This window comes from Dermacentor silvarum, chromosome 5 (assembly GCF_013339745.2).
Source record: "Dermacentor silvarum isolate Dsil-2018 chromosome 5, BIME_Dsil_1.4, whole genome shotgun sequence".
Classification (NCBI taxonomy): domain Eukaryota; kingdom Metazoa; phylum Arthropoda; class Arachnida; order Ixodida; family Ixodidae; genus Dermacentor; species Dermacentor silvarum.
Window position 1 is genome coordinate 17259943 of NC_051158.1, and position 17551 is coordinate 17277493.

Consider the following 17551-nt stretch of genomic DNA (forward strand, 5'->3'; position numbering starts at 1 on the left):
TGGAGTTTGAATGAATTAACCAGCCACGTATTTAAAAGGGGAAAGTGTGTGTGTGGTGTGTGTGGGGGGGGGGGGGGGGGGGATTGCCCTTGAACGCATTTGTGTACGCGACTTATTTATGCCATTTCTGTGCAATTGTGGAGATAAATAGAATGAGGACTAAACTGAACATTCTGCTTACTTAAGGTACCTTTGTTTCTACCACTACTGACTAATGCTATGGTGAAGGCCCTACCGTGTTTGACGGACGTTTGACGTGGGGCGTTTCCGTAGCAATTGCGATATATATATATATATATATATATATATATATATATATATATATATATATATATATATATATATTCCTTTCTAGTAATCCTTCCAGCCAATAATTCGAGAAGGTGATTCAATTTTTTTTAATGAAGAACCGTTGCATGAATGACTGTACAATAAATGCGAGTATATGTTTAACTACTCTGTAATTATGATGACTCACTAAGAAATACGCAAATTCATTCTTGACTTGGTTTCAATGAAGTCTCCAGCACCTTTGCAGAAAATTACGCAATTTTCACACATTTCTCGACAGTTGGTCATAATTCGCTACTAAAGGAAATAACAATGCCATAGTGACGTCGGCTTGACTTGCTCTGGCCTGCACGGTTGTATCGTGTGGCTGATGCTTTCACGTCACAAACCTGAAGATCAAGATTGCTCGAGAAACACATGCAAACGGGACTGGCAATGTTGAAAACAGCGCCACTGCCGAATGTGTATCTGAACACGTTATTTATTTATTTATTTATTTATTTATTTATTTATTTATTTATTTATTTATTATTTATTTATTTATTTATTTATTTATTTATTTATTTAATTATTTAGTTATTTATTTATCTTTATGTAGTATTTCTTTGTCAGGCAGTTCATTATGTGACAAAACCATGGAAGGCTTACTGACAGTTCTTGTATCGTCTATACCCGCAACTTCTATTATCAATCTGGTCGGGTCACTTCCATGTTTGAGTGACCAGACCAGATACATAATGCCACAAAGAGCCGCGTAGCATAATAATAAGTAAAAACTGCATTTATTTATCGTTTTCACACATGGCGATGCCTTATGCAATGATACTTATGTAGTGAGCTGAATATTGCTAGCATAAGTATGACTATCATCTGTCGAGATTGTTTTTTTGTTCTTTCTTTCGTTTGGGCAGTCAGAATAACAGGGAACGCAAACATTTTAAAAACACTTCTCATTTTACGTTAAGTTGAGTGGAAAACTTAAACGTTAAATAATTTGTACGTGGACACATGGAACATACGAAGACCTGTTCTCTGTGTCCAGTTTTTTTTTTTTTTTTTTTTTTTTTTGATCGCCAAGTTTTCCAGTCAACATGATATACCGACTAGCCCAGCAACCAGTCATTTTAGCGTTAACGACGTTAAAGAAAGCACAAGCTGTGTAGATGTAGTCTGCGCAGAAATTCGGCTATAACCATCAAGTGAACACTGTCATTTGTGGTAGTCCTTCCAGTTATCCGACACAGCTAGCAGTAATTATCTTCTTCACTTGCACGCATGCTGTTCTGGCAGTATAGTACACCTCGAGGTTTATGTTCACGGGGTCTTAAATCCAGTTTCATACCGGACAAGTACCTGACCGACTGCTGCACAGACAAACTTTTTCGGTGTTGGAATTCACGTAAGCTTAATATGTCGCCTTAGAGGTCGTGTGACTGTTCCCACTTTCAAATAAGAACCGGGTATCTTCGGCGTTCGAATATATACTATTGACTTAGACAACTTATAGTTACTATTTTTGTATACGCGCCCTCGTTATTACTGCGCTCCTTTGAGGCGGCAAGCGTGCACATGATTGATATGCTGGCCGCTAAGAAGAGGCGCCAAATGAGGCGAAAATTGCTCAGCTGTTTCAGGCGTAACATTATCTTCTCGCTGTAGGTGGCATCGTGGCTGCACAAAAAGACACACTGAGCATTCTTGCAGAACTGATAATTTCTTCTTCAACTTAATGTGACTTAATCATTAGCATGCCTAATTTTTCGGCTACCCGCATATACTGTAAATCAAGCAAATGTATTTTTAGACTTTGGTGGAGTTTACAGCGTTTGTAAACAGCTCACGTAAATAACGATTGCTCTGTAACAATTGTAAATAACAATGTCCCAAAGCTGCGCTGTAGCGTTTGAGGGACGTCTTATAGCGGAGGGAATAAATACTTTCGCCGCACAAAGATCTTTAATGTGTCCTTTAATCTGAGTTCACCAGAGTATGGCAGAGCCCCTTAGCACTGCAGTGAGGCACCGCGATATCGCTAAAGGTGCCGCGTAGTGTCGCATTGTTAAGTTCGGTTTGTACGTGACAGTGAAAGTAATATATAATACGTCAGTGCGCACAACCAACAAAAGTAACTACCCGCCGTGGTTGCTTAGTGGCTATGGTGTTGGGCTGCTAAGCACGAGGTCGCGGGATCGAATCCCGGCCACGGCGGCCGTATTTCGATGGGGGCGAAATGCGAAAAACACCCGTGTACTTAGCTTTAGGTGCACGTTTGACCACCACCCACGCATTTTGACCACCCAGGTGGTCAAAATTTTCCGGAGTCCCCCACTACGGCGTGCCTCATAATCAAATCGTGGTTTTGGCACCTAAAACCCCATAATAGTACCAACCACCATAGTAGTACCAATCATACCAGCCAAACAGTTTCTATCTATGGTACCAACCTCCTTGGTAGTACCCAACGTTCTTAAACATACTTCAGTTTCACAATCTCCGCTCGGGAGATGACCAAAGTGATGGTCGCGCAAACTAGTGGCGCTGCGATCGCATCTTTCGTCACTTCTACCACTTCTGGTTTCACTCCTGCTTTCGCTTCTGTATTCTTTTCGGTGATGCTACAGTACACTGTAGTGATGCTCTATCGTCCGTCAGTATACTGTCATGTTGGCGTTGGGTGATGTGCGGCGGTTTTGCACGGTGAAAAATTTCACACAGAAGCGTTTCGGCAAATGATTCAGCTCTCGCTTCGCTGTATAGGGCGTTGTTCGCACACGTCGAGCACGTGAAAGAAGAGCAGAGCTTCCAGGCCCCTTCGATTGCACTGAGGGCATTTATTACAAAACACAGACAAAGGAAAAAAAAGATTGTATGCAGCCACACCCTGTTGAAAACGGGACACAAAGTTCTACAAACTACAAACCTTCTTATGTGCAGCGATTACTTCTTTCATTGCTTTCTAGTCGGCGATTCACGTCTCACGTTAAAGTACATTCTTCTCGCTTTGGCAAAACAGCACCAGATACGTAAACAAGGCCATTTGCTCGGCGCAGTCCAAGTCGTGCTAGATTCATACGTTCGATATAGCTCGACTAGCACCTCTAAAAATCTGTCCTCGGAAACAGTACCTTCGTTAAAAACAGTTGGAACGTACTGTTTGTAGGCAAGGTGCGTGAAATTTAGCGTATTTCTGGTAGCATGTTGCAAGCATCCTTGATTGAACCTCTTAGACTCTGAGAGTAATGAATTGCTGCCTGCAACTGCCCCCAAAGAACAGATTTCCTCTAAACGTGAAGAACAGGTTGAATGAGTGAAATAAAACTGTATTACGTAATTGCGGTGAATAGCTGTGCCTCCAAGATGGAGCCCATGGTTTGGGCCAGCTGTGTCTTTACTCAATTTGCCTATCATACACAAACATGTAGTACAAAAGCTTATCTACATTCCTTTTCAAGCAACATGCAACATCGTACACAGAATATATCGACGCTTCAGGGGCTGGATGAAAAGGCTGACGGCCTGACATGACCCACCCTCCTGGTGGCAAAGAGTACATTTGGCCCATGAAGGCGTTACAACGTTCTAAGACACATATTGCTTAAAGGTAAAATAGAATCGTGTGTTTAACCAAGTTCGTAGCAGGAACTGAGTTCTATCTTTTTTATAAACCCCACTAAGTGCGACATTTTGGATCGTGCGTGACTGCCATGATCAGTTCAAGATAATCCTTCATTAAAGACTCCGGCAAGAAAACGCACCTTGATATAACCGTTAAAAATATGTAAAGTGTAAACCAACGAAACAACACGAAGTGCATGCATACGCGAACTATGAAAGATGCCTGTCCAAGTCGAAGTCTGATATCATTGCTAAGGTGGCTAGAACCGCAGATCACTAGAAATCACAACCATGTGCTTTAGCACTCGGTCACGAAGCGACGTGGCATGTTCTCGAAGCTGGCAAGAAAGCTGCACATTTTTACGGTAACGCGGCGGCCGCAACAATTGACTTATCGTGAGATATCATCGTTCCTGCATCATCTCAGATGAGACGACTCGGGCAGTCCAAGCAGACATAGACAGGAAAACTAAGCAGACCTATAGGGTGCGATTCTGGACATTGTCAAATTCCGCCATATTGTCAAGTTCGCCATCTTGTCTGCTCCGACTGGTGCAGAGGGCTGCTACGGACTCTCCGATCGGCTCAAATTGCCGCCATTATCGGAGTTCGTCAAACGGCAGGAATTTGACGAAGTCCAGAATAGTATCGCTAAAATTTCTGGCAGACCGCGATGCAAAAGCCACGCCCTGAAACACCGCTGCAGAATATATGTAATTATTGGCAGCTCGTCGCCTCTGCGATGAACAGTAGCGCGGCACATAGTATATGCTAGGGTCCTCCAAACTAGAACTTTGATCCCGTTCGAGCTATTGTTACACAGAATCATGAAAAAACATGAGACAATCCGAAGTCCATCGAGCAGCTGTCACTGAAGGTGCCCAGAGAAGATGCGAATCTACAGAGCGCTTTGTTTCACTCCACTTTTATGGAAGCCACGAGGTTTGTGAAATTTCACCCGGCGAGATAGCAGTGTGTGAAGCCTTTAATTTGGAGGCCTAACAGTCAACCACAGCTGAACGCTGTACTTATGAAAGACACGCCGCTTCCAACATTCAATCGCTTCGTATTTCTTTCTCACTCATTCGTTCATTCTTGTCATCAACCCAAGTCGGTGGCGGACCAATCTGAAAGGAAAAACAAAAAAGCGAATCAGCGAACCAGATCACAGGAACTAAAGTATTTATTTTACCTTTTTTAAAGTGTTTATTTTACCTTTTTTTTTTCTCTAAGAGTTTACAGAATTCTTAAAAGCTGCCTGTTGGCAGATCACTAAATTCCACTCGTGGCTGGATTATCCGTAGAGGCGAGCATTATCTTCATGAGAAGTTTAATTACATAATTGACTAAATTACAGAACATACATATTTAATTGCCTTCCTATCTAATTAATTTAGTGTACATAATGCAATGTACAGATTTTGCAGCCGGTGAGTTCGCAATGCATTAACTTGGAACGAATTCTCGAGATTACATCTGTTTAGAAATATGTATTCCCAAAGTGTTCTACAAAATACATTGTTGTCCCAGTAATTCTAGTTCTGCAATTCATAAAAAGGCATTTCGTTTAAAATGTAACTAGAAGAGGAGAGCCTTCTACCGTAAACTTTGATGGGGCCTATCTCGAAACAGGTATTTTCAAGAATTCTTCCAAGTGAATGCACCTTGAGAGCTCACTGGTTTCAATTTGTAAATTGCAGAATTGCGCCCCAAATTATTTGGTTAAAAGCCTAATTATTAGTGAGCTTTTGTTCCTTAATCAAATATGAAGTTCAATTTCTTGTGCAAGTGATGCCCGCTTCGCTGAGTAATCCAGATCAATTATTAGAATTGTTATAGCTCGGGCCCAACGCCGATGCCGCCTATTCAAATACATGTAAAACGCAGACATGCTCTCCTGAGATAACCCCTAGGCCGATTTTAACGAAATTTGTGGCATTTGAGAGAAAACGTTAAATTCGAGTGACTCTTGGAAGCGAAGTATTGATTTCGGATCTTAAGTTTTTAAAGATAACTTTCAAAATTGAAAGTCTGAAAAAAAAAAACAAGCAGGAAGTTTACAAATTCGTAGTGCTGCACCAAAAATAGGTATCACAGTTCTGTAAATTGCAGCCGTTAGATCATCCAAAGCGGACACATCTGATATATCATATTTTATATTACATGAATGTTTTACATTGTTTACAAGGGTTTTGCAAAAGTGCTACTCACATATTATTGGTATACTTGAGAGCCATGTATAACACGTCAATTTTATCTGCTTTAGATGTACTATTAGATGCAATTTACAGAATTGTGATACCATTTCCATTGCTGAGCTAGAGTTGTAAACTTCATGGTTTCGTTTTCTGAGAATTTGTTATTTTTAACAATTAAATAAACATATTGACGGCCTAAATCTAAAATTCGCTATCGACAGTCACTAGATTTTAACTTTTTCTTCTAAATGACACAAACCTCATCAAATATGGTGGAGTGGTTGCAGAGAAAGACGATTTCTCCTTTAACATATATTTAGATAGGAGCCCCCGAGCTAAAACTTCCTTTTAACTCCCACATCAAAAAAACTAATCACGCATCATTCCACTGCTGTGAAGGTGGATTACCAGCGAAGCAGTTTAGCACACGACATAGAGGTGACATAGAATTTAGATTAAACGTATGAGCAAATTTCATTTCTCATGAGCGGTGACGGCGGTCATCCCGAAGAAAGACAAGCACACACATTTTTATTTTGATCGGCGGTCTTGATCGGCAGCATACATTCGCGTGGAAGACTACCGCCACCTCGGGGAGCCGGAGGAAACTAGACACGCGCAACGGGACCGCCAACCCGGGAGAGCGGAAGGAAACTAGGCACGCAAGCGCTTAGAACGATGACAAAGAGAGGGTGGAGAAGATTTTGCACACGCAGATTTGTTGACGGACACGAAATATGCACGGAACCCTTGCTATAAACAGCTTCGCTGTAAAAATAACACCTGCTACATATATATGCCATTGCCGTTCCCGCGACGCCAGTAGCAAGACAGCATCAGGTGAGCCCAGCGCCCGGCTCACCGCGTTGGCAGCACCGACGGACGCGATGGAAAAATCTGACAGATGTCGGTTTAAATACCTTGAATGAACAGTGCGAACTGCAAGAATGGCGCAAGCAATTGTCTATCCAGCCACTGTTTCTTACTCGTTGCGCCTTGCTGATCTATTGCCTAAGACTGATTACACGGCGTGTGAATAATGAATTCATGGTCGCCAGATAACTAGCTGTGAAATCCACGACTCTATAGTTTTCTCAAGCTAACATTTATTGATTCTATGATCAGTTCCCCGTACAAAGCCAGGCACAGCCCGCGGACACATTATCACGCGGGGTTTTAATGCGAACGATTTATATAGGATCAATCCCCGTGTTTTTTCGTAGGTCCGGCCGGGTAGCCTCAATCGCACAATAATAATAAAAAAATATCAAGTGTTCGATGGTGGGGCTTGAACCAGTGTACTCCTGCGCAGCAAGGCCAATGCCATATCATTAAACCACAGACGCATGCATGGAAAGAGAGCAAGACCCTTACAAGTTCGTTCCATGTGCAAGCTAACGCTTTGAGACGTTTGGCGCGTGCATTTCGTTACATTGCAAAAAAATTATCTTTATAAAGAGGCGTGCACGAATAAAACTTGGTGCTCGAATGATCCATTGAGCAAAATGTAGCTCCACTAACGTGAAACCTGGGGACGTGCGAAGCATGCAGTGATGCACCTCTGAGGCGCTCATACTGCCTTAAGCAATACGGCTCATACCCCCGTAAACGCGGCCTCCCCATAACGGCGACAGAAGAGAAGTGAAATTCTACGCTGGAATGATGAGCGGCAACGGAGCCAGCTGTGGAATACGACGACGATGACGAACGTGGGAGAAGTGGCACGAGCCGCTTGTTTACCGTGACTAAGACTACGACGACGATAATTACGATATAGGAGACACCGACAGCCCGGGCGCATAATGTGCTTCGCACCTAATAGTTTCTGAGACCGAAACAAATCAGAATTAAATAGTGTCCGAGGCGAATCGAATGAAATCGAATACTATTAAATTAATTAAATTCTGTATTACGTGCCAAACCAGGATATGAATACGAGGAAAAAGCCGTGGTGTAGGGCTCAGGATTAATTTTGACCATCTGGGGCTCTTTAACGTGCACGTAATGCACGGTACACGAGCATATTTTGTATTCCGCCCCCATCGGAGTGCGGCCGCTGAAGCCTGGACCAAACCTGTGACCTCGAACTCAGCAGCGCAACGCCATATACCTAGGCGGTTTTATCGATTATATTTTTCGAATAGTTTTCGAATAATGATCACCCGTTCTCACGATTGATGTAAAACGATGTTCAAATGCTAGTATTCACGACGTTAGCAAGTTTGTCCTTATAATGCACGTTGCGAAGCGTTGTTTCATAAAAGCGCAAACGGAGCATTAGGAACAAATAAACAGTTCGTTCGCATACACGGAGTTATTCGATGAATGCGAATCATCGCTGCATGGAAGACTCGCTCCCCGAGGGGCGTAGCCTGCTACATTACGCAAGTTCTCATGTTTTATGCCCTTGCTACACCAGGATAAAAACTTATCGTGCTTTTTATTCTGTTTTATGTTTGATTGGGCACAATTGATGTTTTAATATATGCATACGAAAACGTATCCAAAACTATGCGTATTTACGTATAGTGACTATTCGATTCGAAGACCAAATCGAACGGGACACTGTTCGATTCGTTATGCGAAACTTTACAATGTTCGCACACCCCTAATTATAAAAGTGAAAGCGCGCTAGTTTTCCCCCATGCTTCTTTCGCGGCAGCTATAGTGTTTTTCAAAAGCTACGTGTGACAAACCCAGGTCAGCGGCAGAAAGGACGCGCACTGCGTTGCGTGTTTTGTAACACTGTGTACTATACAGGACAATTATTTTTAATTAGCAACATTTGCGACGTATTTCACGGACTGACCCGCGTCTCGCTGTTATGTCAGCATCGGAACAAGGCGTAGGACCGATTTGGGTAAGACTGAAATTTGGCCTCAACGAGTGTCGAAGTGTCGCGTCGTTCTTAGACAATGCTTCGCAAAACATTAATTCTTACAAGGTGTAGGAGCTGTATACATTTTCTTTTCCTCTCCTTTAAGGAAAGGGAACGCGAAATGCAAGAACGCGCGATAGAATGCAGAAACGACAAAAAAAGAGGTTTCTTTTGCATGAACTGCAACTTAGAAATCCGACGAACAACCGGCCAACGCATATGTCTGTGGGAAATTAGGCATTTTAATCTAATGAATGTGTCTAGTTAGCACGCATCGCCCGTCGTATGACATCCGCGTCCGCTGACAATGTAACTACGAAGGAAGCATTTTTTCCCTTTTATTTCGAGAAGCTTAGCTTTTATTATTTTTAATTAACACCTAATGTCTTCGTTGAAACACCCACACCCAATGCCACCATGACAACGAGTATTCCTGTTGAATCGAACGCCCTTCCATAGTCGAAGCATACCTAATAGAGGGTTTTCTTACATTCCGCAGACTTGCCAGTTACCCGTTGAATTAGATGGACGTGGTATATTGTTGAGCATGCGTCTCTCATTTCCCAGAGCTGGTTCTGGACGTTAAACCCAGTCACTCATAAATCAATCAAACAAATCAATCTTCAGTCAATCAATCAAAGTGCAGCGAAGTCTCACCGCTAGTCTCCTCCAGCCTTGAGACAGTTTGACGAGTAGCTCGTCGGACTCCATGACGTAAGCCAGGCTGCCAGCGGGCTGTGATGACGCTGACTTGAGAAACGAGGCCGCGTCCCTCCACGCCACCGTCTTCCTCGTCATCGGCCCCATCTCGGGCAGAGGGGGTTCGTCGCCGTAGTCGGAATCCTCGTCTGCACACGGATGATCGAGATCGAACGATTAAACTACACCACGTGAAGGGATAAGCCGGCCCACGCTTGAAAAAACAGCACTGGGATAGACTTGGACTTGGTTTAGTCCAGTTTTGGCCGACCTTGATTTGTGGGCACGTGATTTCAGCAACTGTTCTCCTTTGCCTCACAAATATTCCGTTCACCGTTTTTTCTTCGTCCTTCACATTTGGAGTACAATCCAGAGCTTCGAACTCGGTTCCCAGAATAACAAGTGACGTTTGTACGACAGCGTACGAGAACAGTTGGCTGAACACATCGTCAAGGTAATGAACGAACATAGTAATAAGAGCCGTAAACGACAACACATATAAATATACTGGGACACGTTTACAATAGTTACCATCATTCTAAAGATGCATAAATGACAACGCGAAATAAATTTTATGTCCGCAAGTTGTAAGAAATGCAAGAATTCAGAAATTGCTTATCTTTAGTAAAAATATTCAATTACAACCGATTAGTTTGATCGACTCGTTTTGACGAAGCCTCGCCAAAGTTAATCCGCATTAAACGATTACAAATTCAAGGCGATTACAACTTAAAGCCAGTGACGACCTGAGACAAAGAAGATGCTGCGTGTCTTGTCGACAGTTGCAATGCGACAGCTCGGCCTCCCATTGAACTCTCCGGTGCTACTGTCTTTCGGAGCTTCTGTGCTTGGTCACTCACGCAGGAATGTATGCATCACCATATAGAAACTCGTTGTTGAATCAAACCGATTTCATTGTTAATCGTATTATTCATTTCATTTTCCCTTATTGCCTCATTTATGAATATATACACATCTTTCTTTTTCTGCATTCGATTATAATGACTGTTTAGTGACTCGTCTTGGAATTTGCTCGTTTTAATTTATGTATCATAATTACGGATTTCTAAATTTACTCAATACATGTGTAAAATCTGCCAGACCCTTGGCCAATCCCCGTGAGTTTGTATCTGCCAAAGACTTTAAGAATGATCATCATCATCCAGGCTGCACGCGTAGGTCAGTCACGCATCGAGCGGCTGACAAGAAAGTGTTCGCCAGTGCGCATCTTTGTTTAGTGAATCTCTCTAACACTTCTTTTTGACATGCCGCCGGTTCATTATGAAAAAGAAACGATTTTTAGAAGAACCCTTCCAAAACCTTGGCTTGAATTTGACTCTTCCAGTAATTCCTTTGGGGCTACCGTACTGGGTTACAGCCACATGAACGTTTGCGAAGCCCTCTGCAGCTTTCCGCGTGAGACAAAAAGAATTGCATGCTAGAGTTTTGGGACACTCTCGCTACATTTCAACGAAATCATTAAGCACTATCACCTGGGTTGGAGGACTTATCCTCCCCCTCATAGTAAACTGTCTAGACCTCTGCCGTCCACTTTACGCTTACTTCAGACTAAGTCCTATCCCAACCTGGCCTTTTTTCATACGATCACTCCAGAGGCTTTTAGCTCTACTTGCCCCTACTGTGCGGCTGTTAGCAATCTAGAACACATGCTCTTGCGATGCTCCTCGTTACGGGGACCCAATCGCATCACGGAACAAGAGTGGAGATCTGTCCTCCAGAGCTCAGAACTTTCACGACAAACTTGGGCGGTCCAGAGAGCCCACGATGCGGCGGTTAGGCTAGGCCTACCCGTCCCTACGTGGGAGCGACCCGCAGCTCTGCCCTAGGTCAGGGATTCTCAGGACATTGTGAATAAAATTCTCTGTCCGTCCGTCCGTCTGTGTCTGCTAGTATTCTTCTTAATACTTATTATGCTCGCATAACTTTTTGCTGCAATACTTACAAAATAAAGACAATCAAAAACTATCATTCATAGCTCTAACAGCAGACATTTTTAATCCCAATTGCAAGATACTTATTTAATTTCACTTTACTTTATTAAAAAATTGATAACAGTTTTTTCACCGCGCTATTCATGGCCGATCCCCCAGAGTGGGTTTCCCCATTTCTCTAGGGAACAAGAACAAGTACCTTTGTGCTCCTCCAGGATACTTCTGGTGGCGTCCACCCAGGGCATGGGTAGCCCCGGTGCACCGGGTGGTCCGGGTGGTCCCGGTGGACCGCACTCGCCCTGGAAGGTGGAGGTCGGTGAGGCCCCGTGGGCCGCCGGCTGCTGGAAAGCTTAGGACGCAACCAGGGTAGAAACCGCGTGGTAGCTCAGTGGCTTTGGCGTTTCGGTGCTGAGCTCAAGGTCGCGGGATCGAATCCCGGCAGCGTCGCCCGTTTCGATGGGAGGCGAAATTAAAAAAAAAAAACACTCGTGTACTCAGATTTAGACGCACGTTTAAGAACCCCGAGTGGCCCAAATTCATCCGGAGTCCTTCACAGCATAAACTCCTTTGAAGCGATGCCAGCATTTTCTTGTATTGAATTGGATTGTGGGGTTTTGCGTGCCAAAACCGCGATTTGATTATGAAGTACACCGTAGTGGAGGACTCCGGACTCCAGACACAAGATGTACGTCAGCCACAGACAGTGCAGGTCAGAATAGGGAAGAACTCAGTAGGAGAAGGGTGGAAGACCCTTGCAAAACATCGACCCTATACATAAGATGGGGAAACAGCCTAAGGGAAAGCAATTCCGAAAGTGAAAATGCAGAACTTATACATGAGAATGTCGCGAGACAGAACGACTAAAGCTAAAGAAGTCCCGTCCAAAAAGTTTTATCATCAGCCACTTGCATGACCTTGCAAGTTAATACAAATACAACCTATCATTCGCATAGCGATTGAACAATGACAGCGCTAGACCGATTCCCTGGAAAACTTGCATGCAAGTCTCTGCCCAGCACTCGGATTGGGGTTCTATCCAGAACGGGACGAAAAAAGAGAGCGCACCTACCTTTTGACCGGGAGGACCCTTCTCGTACCGGGGCGGACGATGTAGGCTCTCCGCCTTCACAACGGCACCCTGTGAGCAAAACGAAAAAGCGCTGTCTCACCGAGAACGCCTGCACTGTTCTAGCAGCAGCTGGGGCACATGTATCGAACACATGTAGCGCGTTACACCGCAATCTTTCGATAAACGCCGCTGCGTCTTCTGGAGCGGCATGTATTCAAGGACTATCTTATTTCGGGGAGGCTTTCGCGAGATTTCACGTGAGCGCCGGACGCCTTGGTCCCTTGGCCAAAGGGGGGTATCTCCTATAGCAGACGCTCAGTCGACGCTAGCGCCAAGGCGCACTTCAGTTAAGCCCTAGCGGATGGATGACGTTACTACGGTGACGAAAAAAAAAAAAGGAAAATCGGCGCGATTTTTTTTACCCTCCCCCTTTCGCTATAGCACTTTTTTTCTTCCTTTTTTATGATAACGTTGTTCTTCTCGTTTCTCCTTGCTCTCTTGACTTTCCTATCCCTCTCCCATGCCTCGCCTCACCCTCCACTCATGCCTCGCGCAATGCTCTTTTTTTTTTTTTTTTTTGCTGTAGCTGTCCACGGCCCGGTTTTTTTTTTTTTTTTTTTTTCTCGCGGGCGTTATCAGACGCACCGCCGGACCGAAGCACGCGCTCCTCCCCTGTCCCGCCGTCCCGGGACATTCGTGCATTCATGCTGCGTGCTTGTGCGCAGTGGATTCTTTTTGCGTTTTCATGCACGCAGTCGCCTTCATTATTACAATCAAGCAAGCATGTGCCCAAATTGTATTAAAATATAATTCCACTTACAACACAACAGTTCTTTGGACTCACTTTATTGTGTTCGTTTGCGAAAACCAGAATTGGAGCAGACAGTGCAGCACACTATAGAATGGAACAAAACGCGGATGGTGTTTCATGTACGCACACGTAAAAAACATTTATTGTAACTGCTCTAATGGCCAATGCGCAGAATAGCTTCTCACGGCCTGCTTCCTCGCTCGGTCCATAAAATCCACCTCCGTGAAGTGCGCCGAGCATATTCTGCGGTTGTTAACCTTGTCTCTGGGCAAACCCATTAGGTGCATCCTTCCAGCGTAGGTTAAAAACGCTTCCATCCTGAAGAACAGTGAAGATCATAAATTATAACATCGCCGGTTGGAACATACAAACTGAGCTCGTTTCGCGTCGCGGCAGAGTACTAGTTGTGATATGCTAACCTTAATTCTCAGAAACGCATTTTTAAACGATGGTGACCAATTAGCTAGAAATAAGTGCAAAGCGCACACCTACACACGTGTTCCTTGCGATACGCACAGGTAGTACTATATTTATAAGGAGCTTTATGTTCGCTGCTTGTTGACATAACGATTTACTGCATCGTTGTGGTGTTTTCAAATCAGCTAGCTCCTGCCTTACCACCGGACAGCCATGTACGACTGCGCACAATTACTATCACAAATAAAAACCGGGAAGTAAACTGCACAGTGCTCACCTGTTCTCTTTAAGGATGCGGTACAATTTCACGTCGCATGGCACACTTCGTCTTGATGTGTTCGCACACCATTGAACCACACACGAACAGCGACAGCTGCGAGACATTGCGGGGAAAAGCCGACAAACGTGCAACGGTAGGGTACCACACGGACCGCACTGCTAGCGCGGAAGGCGAAAACCGCAAAACTGACCGCATAATGCCAGAAAAAAAAATGCTGCCGTTTTGACCGTTATCAGCACGGCCGACGACGAGCGCGGGCTGCGCCAGCCGCGCCGCCGATAGTTAAAGCCGAGAGACAAACGACAAAGTTGAGAAAGGGTTGACAAGAAAAAAAAAAGGAAAAGCGATTTTGGTTTCGCATCCATCTCATGGATGGCGCTGCAATTCGCGTGGACAAAAAACCAGCGGAGTTTCCGAGGCCTGCCTTGGCCTCTACGGGCGGCTGGAGATAAGCGAACGTGCTTGGCCAACGCCACCTAGATAGCACAAGGCCTGTTCACTCCGATCCATGACGTCACGCTACCTGGCCCGGCTACCACATGATCTAATGTGGATGCCCCCGAGTGAAGCAGCGGTGCTTTCGACGTCACCGCTTGGCACTGTGCGGGTGTGCCAAGAATGTTGTCGCTCGTAGACGCAGACGCGTGCGGCGTTATAGTCACGCGTAATCTCGCAAAAGTATCCCCGAAAGTAATCGTCCGAGAACACGGCCCCAGATCGGAGGAAGCTGCCGTCGCAAACTTGTTCGATGAGGGATAGGAGGAGAGAATGCGGTTACCGAACGCGTCACTAACTGGTCTCTCTCATCGGATGTGTGTAGCCAGCAATGACTGAAACAGACAGAAATTAAAATTAAATTCTGGGGTTCCATACGTGCCAAAACCACGATTTAATTGCCGTAGGGACTCCGGACTACTTTTGACCACCTGGAGTTCTTAAACGTGCCCCCAATTCACGGTATACGGCGTTTTTGCGTTTCACGCCCACCGAAATGCGGCCGCCGCCATCGGGATTCCATCCCGCACCATCCGGCTTAGTAGCGCAATGCCATTGCCACTATAAGCCACCATGGCGGGTACAGACAGGAAACAGCAATGCCGCGTTTGTGTTTCTGGCACAGCGTTATGGCTTTAATATGTCTTTCCGTGGTCACGATGACGACCAGATACGTGTGATCATCTGTAGGAGCCATTCGGTACAGCTGAACGCGAAGAGGCATAGCTTACAATACAATCATACTTCAATCATAATTATAGTTTTGTGCAAGCGTGTATGTTACGAAAGAGGAAGCATTCGCTAAAGGATCGCGGTTAAAGATCATACTGGTTCGCTTTCCTTAGATAGAATGCGTGCACGCCTACTGACTGTTTGGCTGGCTCCCTTGTGTCTTGTGAAATTTACAGTACGCGCAGTGTCGAATATAGTAGAGCCAGCACGTGCTTCAGAGACATCAGAATACTATTCGACTGAGCTAGCTGGTGCACGGCTAAGGCGAGTTTTACCAACTGGACTGAATGGACCTTTTGCAATAGTATACTGCGCATGCGCGTGAAAGGTATTTTCCGACCAAAGGTGCTTATCAGAACGATCCGCCATTTTCTAAGAAATGGAATGACTCGTCGTAGATTGGCTCCAACGTGCTTGTTTTCCAACTCCCTTTTCTTGCTTGGTTTTCAACGTTATCGCTATCTCGTGATACGCGAGTGACCCAGCCCAATTCAGCTGGCCGAGTAGCGATAAAAAAATTGAAGGGCACCAATAGGTATGCCTAACGCGGATGAATGCGAAAGCATTGCCACGGCCTCGTTCGCGCGTTCCCGTGGACGACCAAAGGAGCCGGGCGCAGCTATATACTGAATGAGGAGTCGAAGGTTCGACCACCGGAGCTCCGCACGACAGAAGTCACTGAAATCACCGCGTGCACCAACTGGCAGCAGCGCGCGCCTGTCTCTGTGACCACGTGACATCTTGGGAAAACACGGGGAAGGCGGGAGATGGAAGTTCGAAACGATGAGCAAAATGAGAACAAGGTGAAAGCAGGAGCCACCGTTTCGACAAGTGGACTTGTCTTTTTCAAGGCCTTGTCATTTTCAAGGACAACAAGTGGACTTACCTTGAAGAAGACAAGTCCACTTGTCGAAACGTTGGCTCCTGCTCTCACGGTGTTCTCATTTTGCTCATCACGTGATATTTTGTAGCATCTCCGGCCACGCCGCGGGATTTCCCACTTAATGGGCCATATAATGCTCTCGCATTAATATCATCAATAGTGTTTGGCTGGATATGCTTTATTCATCCAAACATGCTTAGTTAATCCGCTGCACGGAATAGGGCGCGCTCTATTTTGCGAGTTGTCTGTTAAACAGTTGTCTCTCGTCATGTGCCAGGTGTTTCAGTTAAACTGTTAAGACCCGCCTTATCACACGAAGAGATCTGCGCGCTTTTCGTGCCCGGGCTCAGACAGTGCGTACGGTTTCACCCAGGCAGTAATCGCGGCCGCTGGCACCACGTATCCGTAGTATGCGTGACAATGTCGAATTCCCGGGGATACAGCCACACACCGGTGGTTTGGTTTTTGCGCGATGGACGCATTCGAGTGGCTGATATATTGCTATGACCATACACGAATTTTCAAAAAAGAATTATGCGGTTCAAACGGTACGCCTTGGAATCTGCGTGAATCGAAGCTTTCGTGATAATCAAATGTTGTAAATCTGGCAATTTCATTCCTGTGTCTTCGACGTGAAGCATGGGCGCGTGTGTGCTCTCGCGCACCTGTACTACGCAATGTGACAATCCCGGCCTCATCCCATCTCGATGGGGGCGACATGCAATAATGCCCGTGTCCCGTGCGCTGGGGGCACGGTAAAGATACCCTGGTGGTCAAAATTAATCCTGAGTCCTCCACCCGACGGCATGCATCATAATCAAATCGTGGTTTTGGCACGTAAAATCCCATAATTCATTCATTCATTCATTCATTCATTCATTCATTCATTCATTCATTCATTCATTCATTCATTCATTCATTCATTCAAAAGAACAGTGCAGGTGGAATCATACCGGCGGCCCAGGTGGTCCAGGGGGACCGGGACGACCCCTCTTCCCGCGACGACCAGGATCGCCCTTCTCGCCTTTCTGCGTCACACAACGAAAGCTTGCGTCACTAACATGACACTTCACTGACTTGTTGACGCATGTCTTGCGCACTCACAATATTCGTCTAAATGAAAAGATTTTGCACGCAGAAAGAACATATGTAGAAAAGAAAATAGAGGCAACATGCATTCGGTAAAGATGCGTGCGGTGAGTAGGCACATCAGGACACTTTGAACTTTACT

The 17551-nt window shown here is 45.1% G+C and overlaps 1 protein-coding gene across 1 annotated transcript in view; it reads right to left on the reverse strand.

Annotated features, from left to right (window-relative positions):
* Positions 1 to 3124: 3124 nt before the first annotated feature.
* LOC119452965 (collagen alpha-1(XVIII) chain) overlaps positions 3125 to 17551 on the reverse strand; it is a 45717-nt gene continuing 31290 nt past the window's right edge. Inside the window, exons 11-15 of the mRNA XM_049667445.1 lie at positions 17274 to 17348; positions 12703 to 12771; positions 11833 to 11932; positions 9640 to 9830; positions 3125 to 5033 (exon numbers count right to left, since the gene is read on the reverse strand). Coding sequence (XP_049523402.1) covers positions 4962 to 5033; positions 9640 to 9830; positions 11833 to 11932; positions 12703 to 12771; positions 17274 to 17348 — 507 coding nt within the window. The 3' untranslated portion in view covers positions 3125 to 4961. The remainder of the gene's footprint in view (positions 5034 to 9639; positions 9831 to 11832; positions 11933 to 12702; positions 12772 to 17273; positions 17349 to 17551) is intronic.